Source organism: Ambystoma mexicanum, chromosome 12 (assembly GCF_040938575.1).
Source record: "Ambystoma mexicanum isolate Mex_15411 chromosome 12, UKY_AmexF1_1, whole genome shotgun sequence".
NCBI lineage: Eukaryota > Metazoa > Chordata > Amphibia > Caudata > Ambystomatidae > Ambystoma > Ambystoma mexicanum.
In genome coordinates this window covers 245220079-245237540 of record NC_090936.1, presented here as the reverse complement: position 1 = coordinate 245237540, position 17462 = coordinate 245220079, and the positions used below count along the sequence as shown (strand labels likewise).

General features: G+C 44.3%; 1 protein-coding gene across 1 annotated transcript in view; it reads left to right on the top strand.

Moving 5' to 3' along the window:
- The window catches only part of SLC15A5 (solute carrier family 15 member 5), a 435391-nt gene that overhangs the window by 356617 nt on the left and 61312 nt on the right, over positions 1-17462 (top strand). Inside the window, exon 6 of the mRNA XM_069628381.1 lies at positions 15245-15433. Coding sequence (XP_069484482.1) covers positions 15245-15433 — 189 coding nt within the window. The remainder of the gene's footprint in view (positions 1-15244; positions 15434-17462) is intronic.

Here is a 17462-nt window from a genome sequence, read left to right as displayed (position 1 = left end):
ACTATATATCAAAGCCAGAGCAAGGACTTAGGTTAATACATTGATCTGGAAAGATCATGCGCTAACCTGGACCAGATGAGCACCTTGTGTCATGGAAGGAAATCCCCAAAGACCCTACGCCCTCCTTCTGATATACAGCGAGGTGGGAGCTGAGCCCTCAGGGAAACCCTCTGGCAAAGAAAACCCTGGAGATGTGTGGGTTGCTGTCTCTTCTTCAGGCAGTAGCTGTGTTTGCGGTTGAAGGTCGAGGAAGTCTTGGCTACAGTTTCTGCTTTGGCAATTGGGAGTTTTGCCTTTACAGGACGAGAAAGAAAAGTGTGAGTATCTAATTGCACTTTGCGACTGTGTGTAATGAGAGTCAGAGAAGAGTTACCTGTTATAAAGGCAAAGCGGGAGATACTTGTGTGGAAGGCTTTGATCCAGATGGCAAGGATGACCCCCAGAGGTAACCCGAAGACAGGACTTTATGATTAAGATGGGGAATAGCATTAGCAAAGGAAGGGTAAAACGAAGAGAAAAGGAGGAGACGCTCGCAACGCCTACCGGTGTGTGGCAGAGAACAGGGAACGCAAGCACTTGAAGGATTCGGAGTGGATTGTAATAACTCTCTGCATGAGCAGATGATTGGGTGTGTAGGTGACTCGCCAACACCACGGTAAGATCTGCAGAAAGATCAAAGTAACAGATGATTAGGAAGCTGAGAGAGCGAGAACCTCACCAATTGGTATTGAAACGAAGGGAAACTAAACGGCATACCTTTGCTAAGCAATGGGCGCGCATTCGAAGCAAACCAGGAAGTGACTGTAGCGAGGCTTGAAATGGTGGGAGGAGATTCGGATTCAGATTGCTGGAAAAAGGGAAGGAATGTGAGCGATCGCGAATAACAAAGATGGCAAGGTTTCAGAGCCCCAGTTTCCAACTTACTAAGCGTTGTATCTGAGAGGTAGTGACGTGCTGCCGCCGAGTTGCAGCTTGCAGATATGCTTTCCTCATACTCCGGAGGAAGTGGCCATAGTCAGGAGCACTGAGAATACTGTAACGCTCGTAGCAGAATATCCCTCCATCTTGGGAGAGGCCTCAGTAACCACAGCAACACGGCACCAATGCCGCCAAAGAGACCAACGTCCTCTCAAAGCCCTTACAGTATGCCCCACCCCAAAGGGGAGGACCCCCTGACTTGCCAGGATACAAATGGTGAAACCATTGAATCAGCCGATCCGCATGAGCAGCTAAAGTAGGCTCCCAGGACCACTCTGCCGCTGAATTACCGCACCAGTCCACTAGGTACTGGAGCCTACCTCGGTAATATCCAGAGTCGCAAATGTCTGATACCTTACATTCAGGGCCCGCACTGGTCAGTACAGGAGGGGGCACAGAACACTCGTCCTGCCAAAGTGGTCCGGAACATCAGGCTTCAGTTGTGAAACGTGGAAAACTGGGTGCAAACGAGACCAAGAAGGAGGCATCCGAACCTTAACTACAGCAGGACCCTTCGATTCCAGGATCGTGAAGGGCCCATAATAGCGAGGGGAGAGCTTGGAAGGAACCAACCATCACGGGAGAAATAGAGAGGCCAACTACACCTTGTCCCCTACCAGCAAATTCGGGGATGGGGTCCGATGTTTGTCTGCAAAGCGTTTCATCCGATCCTGAGTCTCTTGCAAAGCCTTATGAGCAGACGTGTGCCCCGACTGCATCTGATGAACCAAATTGTCGACGTCCGGGAAACAAGTTACAGTAGGCGTAGGCACTGGGAAGGAAACAGGGTGATAACCATATGAACAGAAGAACTGACTCATCTCCAGGGCGGAATGAGTGACATTGTTCTAGGCAAATTCGGCTAGACATAGGATGTCTGCCCAATTATCCTGGGTGGCGGAACTGAAACAACAAAGATACCCTTCCAGAGTCTGATTAAGTTGCTCTGTCTGACTGTCTGGGGATGAAATCCCGAGCTCAGAGCCCTATCAATGTTAAGGATTGAGCATACTTGGCGCCAATACCGGGAAGTGTACTGGGATCTCCTGTCCGACACTATAGAATCAAGTAAACCATGCCGAGAGAACACATGTTCCACAAAGAGATAAGCCATCTGTGCGCAGTGGGAGCACTTGAGAGAGGGATGAAGTGCGATAACTTTGAAAAGTAATCAATGACAACCATGATCGCAGTGCAGCCGTTTGATGGGGTAAGGTCCACAATAAAATCAGTGGAAATCATCTGCCAGGGACGGTCAGGTATCTGCATTCTAACCAGACTCCCCAAAAGGCGTCTGCGAGGAACCTTAGTCCTGGACATCTGAGAGTAGGAAAAGCCACCAGAAATGGTGTTGCAAAAGATTTAAAGTATTGTTAACCGCACAGTGACCTGCTACTTGCGAGTCATGATCCATAATGAGGACTTTCTTTCTAAGGCTTTCAGTGCACATGAATATACAAGAACCATAATAGTAACATCCTTCATCCTTTTGCATACCATACTGTAAACTCAATTTTTGGCATTCCGTTTCATGAAGCTCCGTGTCGTGTCTGACCCAATGTAATAAATGTGAAATCACCTGGACAAATACGGCTTTTGGAAACAGTTGTTCTGTACAGAAGTGCTTTGTCTTCAAATGCTCCTTCTGAGACAAGGCGTCCGCCCAGAGATTCCCTCTTCCTGCTATGAAAGTGAAGAAATTGTTCGAAGGGAGAAAAGAAATGAGCCCACCGTGCTTGACGGCTATTCCGGATCTGTGAATATTGGAGGGCATTGAGGTAATGGGGGTCTGTGTGAACCTCTACAAGACACCTAGCTCCTAGTAACAAATGCCTCCACTCTTTGAAAGCCCTTTTTATCACCAGTAATTCCTTTCCCTGGACAGTATAATTGGGTTCTGAGAGAGCAAGTGTTTTGGCGAGATAAGCCACCGGGCATTCATCTCCCCAGTTCGTCACCTGTAATAGCACGTCACCAAGAGCGTGATCGGAGGTGTTAGTCTCTACTATAAACCTCTTATTCTGATTGGGAGTAACTAGAATCAGGGCCTGGACAAACAGAGTCTTGACGGCCTTGACTGCTGCTTGAGCCTCAGACGACCAAACAAAGGGAGTATCCTTCTTCAGTAAGGTAGTGATAGGACGGATGATCAAGGAAAAGGCCGGAATAAACTTCCTATAGAAGTTGGCAAGCTTGATAAAATGCTGGATGTCTTTGATCGACTTTGGGAGATATCAATCAACTACTGCCGAGATCTTTGTTGGGTCTATGGAGATACCTGCCCCTGATAACACATATCCCAATAGGTGATCCTTTCTTTGTGAAATTCACACTTCTCCAGTTTACACACAAGATGGTTTAGCTTTAAGCGTCTCAGGACTTCTTGCATATGCCTTACGTGATCAGCTTCAGTAGAGGAGAAGACTAGAATGTCATCTAAATACACTATGACGTAATGTAGAAGTATTTCCAAGAATACATGATCCATGTATCGTTGAAACACCGCCGGGCATTGGACAGACCAAACGGCATCATGCAGTATTCAAAATGCCCAAAGGGTGTACGGAAGGTGGTTTTTCATTCATCCCCGGCTTTTATACAGATGAGATGGTACGCCCCCTTCACTGCTTCAAGAATATCGGAGATCAATGACATTGGGTATTTAGCCGGGTTGGTAATTCGATTGAGGCCATGGAAATTGATGCAAGGGCAGAGCTCAGAAGTGTTTTTCTTTGGGATAAAAAATAACAAAGCCCCCGAAGGGGAGGTGAATTCGATAATCAAACCATGTTGTAAATTGGTTTGCAGATATTCTTTCAAAACCTCATTTTCTTTTGCCAAAAGAATATAAATTCGGCTGAAGGGAGAGGGCTGATCAGGCATTAGATTTATTCTGCAATTGTCTATTCTGTGAGGGGTCAACTCGGAGTAATGGGCCTTAGCAAACACTTCCATATATTGCTGAAAGGGGTCGGGTAATCCCTGGACCTGGTTAAGCATGGTGGGTTTGTGTGTTTTTGTGCAAGAAAAATGAGTGGAGAAACCAATAGATCATTGAGACAGACAGTGGGAGAAACAATGTTCTGAACCCAGAAAGAAAGTTTCGGCAGACCAGTTGATGTACGGGTTATGTAGTCTGAACCAGGGAAGACCCAGGATTACAGGGTAATGAGCAGCCTGTATGATATTGACTGTGATTTCCCCTGTATGTGTCCTGACCTGCATTTGTATCAAGTGCGCCTGTTTTCTGAAGGGTCCTGAAGTAAGAGGGCTTCCATCTAGACTCTCTACTGGTATGTAGACCTTCTTGGTGTGGCGAGGCAGACCCTTACTTTGGGCCCAGAGATCATCCCCAAAATGACTGGCGGCCCAGCTGTCTACTAAAGCGTGCATTTGTCTTATCTCCATAGATCCACACTTAAAAGACACCAAGAGAACTACCATGGGAGTATCTGGAAGTTCCACCTTTGGTGTAGGGCTCTGGGATTTCTGGGAACCCGAAACTTGTACCCGAACCGCAGCCCGCCTACGATCGGGTTTCCTGCGTTTCTCGCTTTCTGGGGTGGCACGATTGGGCACTCCCAAACCAGCTGATACTTCGATCCGCAATACATGCACAGACCTAAGGTCCGTCTCTGATTCCTTTCCTCTGACGAGAGGGGCCCATGAGCCACTCCCAGCTGCATTTGTTCGTCCGGAGGAATTGCTTTAGATACTTCAGTTGGGGAATCATTACAAGGGCGGTGAGCTATGCCCTTTCGCCTTTCACTATGCCTCTCTTGTAAATGGTAGTCATTATCAAAGTTATCATCTCAGCCAAATTGACTGCTCAGGGGACGCGAGAGACCTCGTCCTTCAAAAATTCAGAGAGGCCTCTCCAGAAAAGAGTTATTAATGCATCATCTGGTCAAGCCGTGTCTGCTGCCATTTGTTTAAGGCGGGTTATGTATGTGAGGAGGTCCTGAGTACCTTGTTTGAAATCCAACAAATGGTCCTTCGAGGCCACATTGATTTCCTGTCTGCCAATCATGGCATTCAAGCTATTGGTGAAGGCGGGATAGGAGTCTAATATGGGATTATTAGTCCTGACTAATGGAGTAGCCCAAGCTAAGGCAGAACCCGTAAAATGGGAAATAATATGGCCAACTCGGTCCCTACCCGTCGGGAAAAAAGAGGCCCTAAATGCGAACTGCACAGTGGAGGATTCTAAGAATTATTTAAGCCTATGGGGGTTTCCATCAAATTTACCTCCAAGTAGGGGACCTGGCAGTAATTCTGAGCTTCGGGGAGCTCGTAACATCTGTTGTAGTAGAACAGCATTCTCTTGTTTTAATCCCTGGACTTCAAGTATTAGGAATTGAACAGCCGACACAAGCTGTTGCATCTGGTCTATGGATGGCATGAGAATAATTTTTTTGTTTATAGTTTGGCCGTCACTAACTGTAAAAGCCTCAGCAAGCACTAAGGTTAATACATTGATCTGGAAAGCTCATGCACTAACCTGGACCAGATGAGCGCCTCGTGTCATGAAAGGAAATCCCCAAAAGATCCTGTACCATCCTTCTGATATACAGCGAGGTGGGAGCTGAGCCCTCAGGTAAACGCTCTAGGGAAGAAAATCCTGGAGATGCGTGGATCACTGTCTCTTCTTCAGGCAGTAGCTGTGTTCGTGGTTGGAGGTTGAGGAAGTCTTGGATTCAGTTTCTGCTCTGGCAATTTGGAGCTTTGCCTTTAAAGGACGAGAAAGGAAAGTGTGAGTATCTATTTGCCCTTTGCGAATTTGTGTAATGAGAGTCAGAGAAGAGTTACCCGTTATAAAGGCAAAGTGGGAGATACACTTGTGTGGAAGGCTCTAATCCAGATGGCAAGGATGACCCCCAGATGTAACCGGAGACAGGACTCTATGATTAAGATGCGGAATAGCTTTAGCAAAGGAAGGGTGAAATTAAGAGACAAGGAGGAGACACTCGCAGCGCCTACCGGTGTGTGGCTAAGAACAGGGAACGTAAGTGCTTGAAGGATTTGATTGATTGTAATAACTCTCCTCATGAGCTGATGATTGGGTGAGAAGGTGACTCAGCAAGGCCGCAGTCAGATCTGCAGAAAGATTGAAGTAACAGATGACTAGAAAGCTGAGAGAGCGAGAACCCCACGGATTGGTATGGAAGCGAAGGGAAACTGCACAGTGTACCGTTGCTAAGCAATTGGCATGCTTTCGAAGCAGACCAGGATGTGACTGTAGCGAGGCTTTAAAATGCCGGGAGGAGATTTGGATTCAGATTGCTGGAAAAGAGAAGGAATGTGAGCAACCGCGAATAACAAAGATACCAAGGTTTCAGAGCCCGAGTTTTGAACTTAGGAAGCGTTGTATCTGAGAAGTAGTAACACGCTGTCGCCGAGCTGCAGCTTGCAGATATGCTTTCGTCGTACTCCCGGGGGGAGTGGCCATCGTCGAGAGCACCAAGAATACAGCAACACTCGTAGCAGAATATGCCTCCATCTTGGGAGAAGCCCCAGTAACCACAGCAACACAGCGCCAAAGACGCCAGAGAGACCAACGTCCTCTTGAGGCCCTGACACTATGGGCATCGACACATTGTCTAATGTTTTAAGTTTTACTATTAGACTCTCACAGTCATCCAGTGCCTCATGCGACACAGAATGGCAGTGTATCTGTTTTTTTTACATTAAGGCTACCCCGCCTCCGCAACCAGCTTTGTAGTCGGCCCAAAAAATGCATTAATTAGTAGGAATCACGTGGCTTCAGATGCGATGGTCTCATTGAACCAGTACTCAGTGACTGCCAAGAAATTGTGATTGGGTTTAATAAGAAGGTCCTCGATCTCACTCCATGTTGCTTAAGTGAACGGGTGTTAAGAAAGGCGAAATGGAGCAAGGAGTCACCAGCTGGATTTAATGCAGTGTTTTTCTCTATGAAGGCAATATGGGGAGCCTTCTCTGTGCTATTCGGGTTGGCTTGGCTTGTATCAGCATGCGCTAGGCTCAGCGTAGGTACAGGTGCAGGGAGGTGAATGTTGACCTGACTCAGAGTCTCCAAACACGTGCTGCCTCTAGCATGCAGGTTCTCTATATTGGGCAATCCCTCTAAGTTTAATGATACTTTTTTGCTGCTTAAAATCATCTGATCATTCAGAGAGGGATAGATGCCAGTATGGTTTAACATTTGGGGCCTCGTATGCATTGTCACGTTCTAGAGCATCCAGCCTGACTTTAAGGTTATGCTGGATTCTCATAATTAGATTGCTTCGAGACATGCTATGTCTTAAACTCGTAATATTAGTAGAGGCTACCTATACTTACCTAGTGAGTATGAATGTGACGGTCCTAACGATGTTACTTGCGGCACTGCACATGCACCTCACACGAACCAGCACAAACCATCTTAGACGACGTCTAAAAGGGGGGGTGACTACAAAGCTTATGGGAAATATAGTGCAACAACTGATTCACACACAATGGAGGGACAAATACAAATCAAATATTATAAAATTAAATCAAGTGATTTAAAATTAATAAAAGTAATAAAATTGAGAGGCTGACTGCCTAAAATCGATTCTAAGAAACTTGTATATTTTTAAAAATAGCAGAGCAGTCTATCAAGACTAGACATGTAGCAGGAATGTAGCAACAAATTAATGTTTAGTGGCAATAGCAGGAGAGTGCATAGCAAAAAGCAGAGTTTCTACAGAGTTTCTACACAATGACAATAAATAGAGTTCTAAACTTGCCTGATGCAGGAACTTCTGTTTATATATCACTGGCACAAACCGGCTTAGACCCACCGGCGCTGACCCTTCTGACAATGTCTAAAAAGGGGAGGGGGGACTAGAAAGCTTATGGGAACTGTAGTGCTACAACTGATTCACACACACTGGAGGGAGAAATACAAATCAAATATTATAACATTAAATCAAGCAATTCAAAATGAATAAAATTAATAAAATCAAGATGCTGACCACCTAAAATCGATTCAAAGAAACTCATATATTTTTAAAAAGTAGCAGAGCATTCTATCAAGACTAGGCTAATATAAGGAATGTAGCAGCACATTGATTCATAATGGTAATAGCAAAAATTGCAGTATTGTCAGGAAAAAGTACTTTACTGGGGTCACTTAATATCAGAAGAGGGAGGGAAGGTGACACCTGAAAGAGCAGAGGCAATAAGTAATACCCCTAGACCAGAGACAGTGAAACAATTGCAGGTATATTTAGTGCTATATAGTTGCTGCCATTTCTGGGTCTTTGACTCTAGCACATATATTTGATCCCTACTGTAAGAACTAAAGATAACAGCACCATATTGTGGACAGGTTAAAGGATAGATGCATTTGACAAACAAAGAAAAGCAATAAGTGCAGCTCCCTTTTTGGGAATACCAGATAACAAAGTAGAATTGTACTTGTTCTCCAATTCAAATGGGTATCTGATGACGGCTATCCTCACACAAAAGACTTTCTTTGGGACACAAACCACTAGCATATTACAGTGGAATTCTGGATCCGGTGGTGGGAGGCCATTACTCATGTGTGCAAGTGCAAGCTGCAGCAGCGTTTGCAATAGAAAAATGCTGCATGATAACAATGGGCTGTTCTGTCAGAATGTACGTGAAATATGCCCTTTTTGACATTCTTGAGAATCCAAAATCCACACTCGCCACACGGAGGACACTAGATATGAGGTTATATTGTCCAACCCATTGATTAAATTGTTAGGCGCTGCACAGTGTACCCTGCGACATTTATTGCTGAACCAGTGGAGGATGGACATTGGGTCCATGATTGTACCACATACGTTGGCATATATGATGACATCCCCCAAATTAAGGAGATTGCACTGGAGGGGGAGAGGTGGTCTTTGTTTATGGGTCATCGATCTTAGATCAGAACACAAGCTTTGTTCTGCCTATCATCCTAAGGCCAACGACTTTGTGGGACATCTCAATTCCGTTTTGCAAAATTGTGAGACATTTTAATTAATAATTGGTTGCACTGCCTTCCTCTGGCTCGCTTTGCCTTATGCAATCAGCCAGGCTCAGGCCACTACCTCACACCTCACGAAACAGTGACTGGTAGAAGAATGCACATCTCAATTGCTCCTCCCATTCATGATCAATTGGACGCAGATAGTGACTGTGTTAGGAAATGAAATGTATGAATATTTAACGGCCATGACTAAATGTTTCAAGTTCATTTCTCGACAGATACAGGTGCATTAGGGGGGCAAGAAGCAACGAACAACAGCAGAGAGGGAGTTGTAGATGTAGATGCTGCAGTACCACCCCTGCAACTATTGCCTGGGGATTTAGTGTACATGCAGAATTGTGTCCTCAAGTGGCATACAGCATTATTTGTTGGCTTATACTCTGTATAGATGATGTGAAAATATTTAGAGGCACGGCCCCCCTGTTGAAAAAGAGAGGCCAGAACAAGAAGGAATGGTGACCAGACCCCAGCCAAGGGAGAAAGTGAGAACTTACCAGCAACACGACATGTGATGTCACACCACCAAAAGGATGTACTTTGAAGTAGCAAAGGACACTTTGTGTTACTGCATAAAAGACACTGTTAGAGAAAATGGACTCTATAGTTATAATGATTGTGGCCTTTATCTTCTGTATTTTTATTTTTTTTGGTTTGCTATACTTTGGCAGTAAGATTGTTCAGTGATGCTAGCATTAATATAACTGCCAACGTAAGCGAAAGCGTGACCAGAATTAAGAGAGATCTGACTGATGATGAACATTTTCTGAGAAGATATTTTGAAGGTTATAGCCAAAGAATTAATAATCTGAGATACAGAGAGATATGACCAAGGTGGTGAGGGAGAAATCGGATAAGAACTACTTTGTCTGCTCTCTCATTCCTTATGCGTTGAGCACCTCCAAGGTGTTTGTGGCCAAGTACACACAGCAGATTGCCTAACTTATCTTGCATTGTGCAAAACAATAGGTCAATTTCAGGGGAGGTGGGCTTATATAAATGGGTTGCACAAGAAGAGTGCCCTTATGAGGATAATGTTATCAAGCAAATGAAAGTGAAAGAGACAAAATAATGGTTTTGAAGTATACATTGTCAGGGGCATAGGTGATGGATAGGTGATGTGGCAATGATAAAACCTTGATTGTTGAAGTGCACAGATTCACTGGAAAGAAATACCCTTCTGTTGGGTTAAGCCACAGTTGCATGTAGTGGGGGATGTGTACACCTCTGAAGGATGGGTGGACGGGATAATGGGATGAAGAGTCGAAGCTCTAACAGGAGTATGGAGGGGAATTTTGGAAAATGCAAATAAAGTTTGTTTTGAGGAATGGACACGTACTGCCAACTTGTTGACTTGGGTGGAAGAACGAAAAGGAACCAATGCATATTACACGGATGGTAAATGCTTTGCTGTGCTTCAATGGCACAGTGAAAGTAGAAAGGAATGAAGGATGCAGGCACATAATTGATTTAGCGGGTATGAAAATAGGCACAGCTGTACTAATTAACAACTATTGGGCCTGCAGTACAAGGGCTTATATGCAGCTCGCACCAAATTGGGTTGGTATATGCTGAATGGCCATGCTGTATGCACCGGCACTGGTAGTGCCTAAAAGTAACATGGTGCCAACTGGAAATTACCCCATGACCGATAATAAAAAAAGGGAGAAAAGATCATTTATGTTACAGCGCACAAAAAGAGGCAATTATATCTCAAAGATAAGTACAGAATCACTGGTCTGATCATGCCGTCATCCCATTATCAGTCACCCACTCGACTACAGCTAACAAAGACCGGGATATACAACCCCACACTCAATGCTGTTCATTCAAAACCTGCCTGGTCATTGAGCTAGAAGCAAACTTTGCAGACTTCTCCACAGCAGAGAATGCCTCTGGCCTCCTGGAATTATTCAGTAACTCTGCTATGAAACTGGTGAACACACACGTATGCCCCCCTAAAATCCAGCCAGCCTAAGACCAAACCATCCGCCCCATGGTACACCCTCGAGCTAGCCTCCAACAAATGCTCAATGAGAGCCGTAGAGAAACGGTGGTGCAAAATCCATAACTAAGGAGACCTCACCAACCTCAGATCTCTGCGTGCAAACCATAGGATTCTGATTACCGAGGCCAAAGCTGCTTACTACTCCACCACCATTGCGGCAGCCTCTTACAAGAGCAAGGCCCTCTTTTAAGTGGTAAAGCATTGTACCAAACCCTCCCCCAGCCCCGAGGTACCAGCAACTCTAGAAAAAAAAACAGAATGAACACAATTATTTTGAAAAAATAGACAGAATCCAAGAGACCATCAAATCAACCTCTCACATCATTAGAATCCCCTACAACCCAGCACGCACACTGCCCTTCTTGACCGAATTATCTCCTCTATTTCCCTCTGATCTCCTAAAGATGATTGCCTCCCTCAAACCTACTTCTTCCTCTGATGACATAATTCCTGCCTCCATCATTAAACAATTGAAGTGCCCACTCCTCAATGCGCTCCTCTGCATCATCAATGCCTCCCTCGCAGAAGCATCATTCTGGGACACCTTTAAGACTGGTCTCTACGACCTCTTTTGAAAAAAACAACCCTAGATCCAACGACCTGGCCAACTGCAGGCCCATTACGAACCTCCTGTTTATTGGCAAACTCTTGGAAAAAGACATTGCTACACAACTACATGCCAGAATCGAACAACTCCACCTCCTAATTGACTAAAAGTCAGGGTTCCGCCCAAAGTGTAGCATCGAGACAGCCAGCATCCAGGTGGTGGATGACGGCTCTCCAAATCATGGATCAAGGTGACTCATGCCTCCTCGTCCTCCATGATCTCTCAGCTGCAGTTGACACCATCGACCACTGCGTCCTTCTCTCCCTCCTTGCTGGCAGGATGGGATTCTCTGACACTCCAGAATTGGTTTACCTCTCAGGCAGACACCAGGATGTCCAGATTAACTTGTTGTGTTCTAACTGACTCCAGGTCTCCTGCGGAGTGCCCCAAGGCTCCATCCTCTCACTTATAACTTGTTTACCATTACATGGAGCCTCTGAGCACACTCCTCAAAGATCCCAATATAGCCATCCACCAATACACAGACGATACGCAGTTGGACATGAGAGTAAATAGCATGCAGGACATCATTCATCTCCACGATTACCTAGCCATCATCCAGTCCTGGATGTCGATGGCCTACCTCAAACTAAACTCATTCAAGTCTGAATTTGTCCTCATTGGTCCATCTGCAAAAAAAACAACTTTTCCAACAATGGCTTAATGATATGGGGATAGAAGGATTTCATCCACAACTCTCAGACTCAGCACAATCCTTAGGTTTAACCATTGACAGCAATCTGTCCTTCCCAAAACACATAACCAAAAAGGCCTAAGTAGACTGGCTCAGAATCTCTACCCTTTGAAAAATCAAACCCTTCGTCCCGCTGCAGGACTTCCAGAACATAGTGCAGGCCCTTGTTGAGCATGGAAATTTGACCAAATTACCCCCATCCTACATGAACGACATTGGCTTCCACTACAAGCCAGGATACTGTTCAAGACTGCATGTTTCATCTACAAAGCATTCATGAGTAGCAGACCAGCGTGCCTAGTGGCCAAGCCACATATCTAGTGGCACATGCTCTTTGCACAGCAAATCGACCAACCGGCTTGAATCACAACTCATCCGCAAAGAGAAATCCTTCTCTTGTCATGCACCCACCACCCTATTCTCCAATTTCGCAAATCTCTCAAAACATGGCTCTTTCAACAACACCTGACCAAAGACTAATTTAAATGGTCAGACATACCAATGCACAGACCACACAGTACTGTGCTACTGTTAAAAGATGCCAGCCCAAATGCCGGCTACCCACAATCTGTACAACGCTCTGCTGCTCTCGAGCTAGTTCTGTGTTTTAATAAATAAAATAAAATAATTAAATAAAGTGGATGAGAAACCACCTGAAAACAGGCTGTTCAGCAAAGCATTGCCGTTCTTTACATCCCTCCTTGTCCCTGGATTGCAAACAGCTGCCAATGCTAAGTGGTTGTAAATAACCAGATGGGAGTTACTGCAAACGATGAATGCGACTTCAAAGGGATTTAATGCTATTAGGGAGGAACTAAGAGCTGTCAGATTGATTACTCTTAAAAATAGGTATGTCCTTGACCTCCTCTCTGCCATCAAGGGGGGCATGTGCACAAAGATAGGATCAAGTAGCTGTATGTTTACACCAGCACACGATGAGCGGAATGGGAGCTTGACAGAAGCTATAACGGTCCCTACAGGAATTAGATACACAAATGGTGTAGGAGACAGAGAAACCAGACGATGGGGACTGGTTTGATTCTCTTTTCTCATGGGTGCCTACCTGGTTAGGAGATGCCTTTAAAATACTAAAAGCATTACTTGTACTACTACTAACTTGCATATGTGTCCTTCAAATTATCCTGAGACAATGTAAAAGAGCGGGGGAAGACAATATTAAAGAAACACATGGTGACGATAGTATTAGGTTAAAAATAACATGGCACATGTCCACACTGAAGCAGGTGAACCACACTGCATGCATGTCATAGAAAGACCAATTGGTCCCCCTGGTGCTAAATATGACCTCCTGTTGAATCCTGAAAATTCTGCCCAGCATTGGGTGGACTGTGACGGAGATGGGGACTGCTGTTTCATGACATGTGGTCCAGAAGAATATGTGGAACAGGGAGGTAACCTGAGGTGGGTCTTTAAGGTGTGGATCCCTAAAGGTAGATAGGAGGTGATGAAGAACAATAGGTATTTGGTTGACAAATTGACCAGAGGGGGAGTGAGATGATGTACAAAAGATGAGCAAAAAGTCTGGCACCGACCCCACCTGTTCCTAGAGGCAAAAGAAGGTACAAGCTGAGAAGTGATCTGAAAACAACCAATTTAAACATTAAAAGTAATGCAACCACCATAAAGAATAGAATAGATTGTGCTACACAAGTAGGGTGAGAAGTAGAGTGCACTTCCCCTGCATTTGCACGATCTGAATGACACTTGGCCTAGCAGGATCGCTGTCTCTGTCTTCCCTCTCTTGCCCCCCCCCTTTCTGCTTCGCGCCTTGAAACACTTGTGTATAGGCGCGTTATAAATGCCATATCATATCATATAACTCACAAGTTTAGGGAGAGGTTAAAGAATACACAGATAGGGTTGCACAAGTAGCATAGAGATGGGCATAAGTAGGGATAGGTTGCAGAATACATGGCAGGGAATAATGTATGGTGGCATGCAGTGTATGAGACACAAAGAACATTAACGTGCAGAGAAAGAACTAGAGTACCTTATTGAATCTTAAATATTGAATCCTGACATCAAAACTAGATAGTGCACCTGCTGCTCATTTAGCACATAGCCAGATACATCCTCAGGGCTGAGAATGAGAAGGCACTAACTTCTTCAAACTGAATCATAGTGGTCCGTTCATCTCCCCTTCCTCACCACGCACCCTGGCATCACATTAAAGTGCACAAGTTCAGATTAGCTAATTATTAACCAATTAGGGTTCTGTTCTCTATGATGGCTAATGTAGTATAGTGCTAACCTATGATATGTTAGAATGAAGTGCAACGTTTTAGTAGGGCAAACCTAGGAGGAGTCATCAGTTATAGAATACCCAATAGTAGTAGCCCTCACATATAGAATGTATAGCTGTTATATCTTATCAACCAATAGGATAAGTTAATACAAGTGTTTTCTTTTTACTAACCATGTTGTCATTTGTGACGTGTATTCGATTTAAAAGCTTGTGTTCTGCATTACATTGTTTAGAGAGGGCTGTGTTGCATGCACTCCTGGCCGTTTACATTTGATTAAAGCTGGGATTTCTCTTGCACTTGGTGTTACTCAATTCATTGTGTTATTGATCACCTATTATCAATTATCAGTGACTGGGACTACACTGACACCACTTTTGAATAGGTAACATTTTCTGTTTAATTATGGATATTTCTGAAAGCTGAATTGTAATTTCCAACATTGCTCTCCTTCACAGAACTTTCTGATGAAAGACAAACAACAGTTACTATAATGTGCATAGACAATGTTTAGATTTGTATATTCAGGCTTAATAGCATTTAATAGATACAAAATTAGCTAGGAAGGTATTATAGAATTGTGTTATGTGGCTACATGCACTATTTTCATTTGTTTGAACACTTGTGCTATAATTCCAAATTATATCTTGCTCAAATCTGACTTAATAACACGTTTTTTATTTATTTATAGTTATCGGTCATCTGTGTGCTGCCCTTTCATTGGTGGTGGCAGGGTTCTTTGAAATCCACAGGAAGACATTCTCACAAGTGGAACAGACCCTTTCTGGCAAAGTACTTTTAGTATCTTCCATGCCTTGCTTTCAACTGGCTCCTCAGTACATTTTGCTTGGATTGGCTGAAGCACTGGTGACTCCTGCGTGTAAGAAGTTTTTTTATTTAATTTGTTTCCTTTTCATGCGCTAAAATAATCCTATTTTTCTAAAAATATTTAAATGTATCAAACTATCTGAGCAATTGCTAATTCCTCACTGGTGTCATTACCTATTATCATCTTTCAATTCCTTCTAAAGAGACGTGGCCTCATTATAAGCTTGCCGGTCCGGTAACAATGGTACTGGTAAGCTTGCTGGTACCGTTGTTACCGCACCGGCAAACTAAAAGGTCTGCTCGTGGGTGCCTTTCCGCACGCCGGGTCTGCCCTGGCACGCGTACTGGTACCCGCAAGCACACCATGTCGGAAGCACCGGCATAATTCGCAAATGGTGCTGGTGTATCCGGCCTCCCCATTCCCATTGAGTCCAAAGGGACTCATTGGGAAAGGTGAGCAATAATGGGAGTAATGGGAAATTACCGGGTCTGCCAGGGCCATAATGCCCCGGTAATTGCCCATTCCCGGGCGGTGAAAAAAAGTGATTACGTCTGCAGCCCTAATGTTTTTACCGGCACATCTACCGCTGGTCTGATATTGAGGCCCATGGTTACCTATCTCCTACATTTCCAGTTTGCAATGTAATCAATTTGAAAATTAGAACAGTCACCAAACTGTGATATTTTGATCAATGAGTTCCCACCTTTGTTATTCATGACTAGTGACATTTTGCAATGACCTGTTTGCAGTGTGTGTATTTATTGTAAATTAGTTCCAATTCAAATTTTGCTGACCTCTTTCCTTGTTGTTCCCCAAATTTTCCAGCCCATTAGTAACCTTGTTTGTTTATCTAACTCTATCAGTCATAGCACTGCTTGTGTCAGTAGAACAAAGCAGCTCGCAAGCAACCCCTAATCAACAGTTCACTGACCTTGTACCGCCTCATTCACGCAAGCCCATGCATATCAGAAACCTGAAATATGAATCAGCTGGTGAAAACAGTAGAACTCAATCCAACCCATTCACAGTGAAGCTAGCAACCCAGAGACTAAATGCAAATGGAGGCCGCCTGGAATATTGTATTGGCTGACAGGGCTGGATAGTGGATCACCAGTCGATTGGAGGACCACGTAAGATTGTAGTTCCCATAGACATTAGCCATCCAGAGAAACAATTTGCAACACTTTCACACCTGAACACTCTTGAATCATCAAAGCCCACAGTGGGGGGACAATTAGGCTACGGTAACGTTTAAAGAGGTCATCAAGGGAGTTTGTTTAAATCCCATGATGGGGTATTGATTAGAAGGCAGGTATACGTATGACCAGCTGGTGTTCGTCTAGTCTGTCAAGTGTCTGTAATACGTGTCTTGTTGTAAGTCAAATGTAAAATAATTGTATTAATGATTGTTTGAAATGCATTTTGGCTTTACGCGATTCTGTAACTAAGAGGGAATCGCCATTGAATTGATGGGTTTTGAGTAAATTGTTGGTATACATTTTGGCGGGAAAAGATTGGATTGGAGCTGGTGTATATGGTGCTCCCTCATACTATTGGAAGGTTAAAGAACTGTATAAATACTGTTAGTGACGAAATTAAAAATGGAGGAAGTTACCCCGCTTGCGCATTTGTGCAAGCAGCTACCCAAGCATGCACCTAAGCTGAAGAAGTATAGCACAGAGTGAGTTAAGGGTACTGCCCACAAGATGTTTATGCCGTGGCCCCAGAATGGGTCCCTTTCTAAAGCCGTTTTACAGCATATGACGAATTTCCTGCATGCCACATATACAGGCAAGAAGTTAGAAAAATGCCTTGCTGTTCTCGAACTTTGGAAAATGTTCTAGCAGACGAAGGAGGAAGAACCAGCCATAGATTGGATATTAAATGTATGTACAGAGGGGGGTGAGACGCCTACCACACCACCAGCCCCGACTGAGCCAGTGATCGAAGGGAGTGAGTCAGAGGGTCTGTACCCACTAAGAGAACTCAAGGCAGCCACGGGGTATAGCAACCCTGCATATGAGTCACCTGCGTGCAGTAGTGACGAGATCAAAGAGAAGGAGCAGGAAAGTAATCTAGC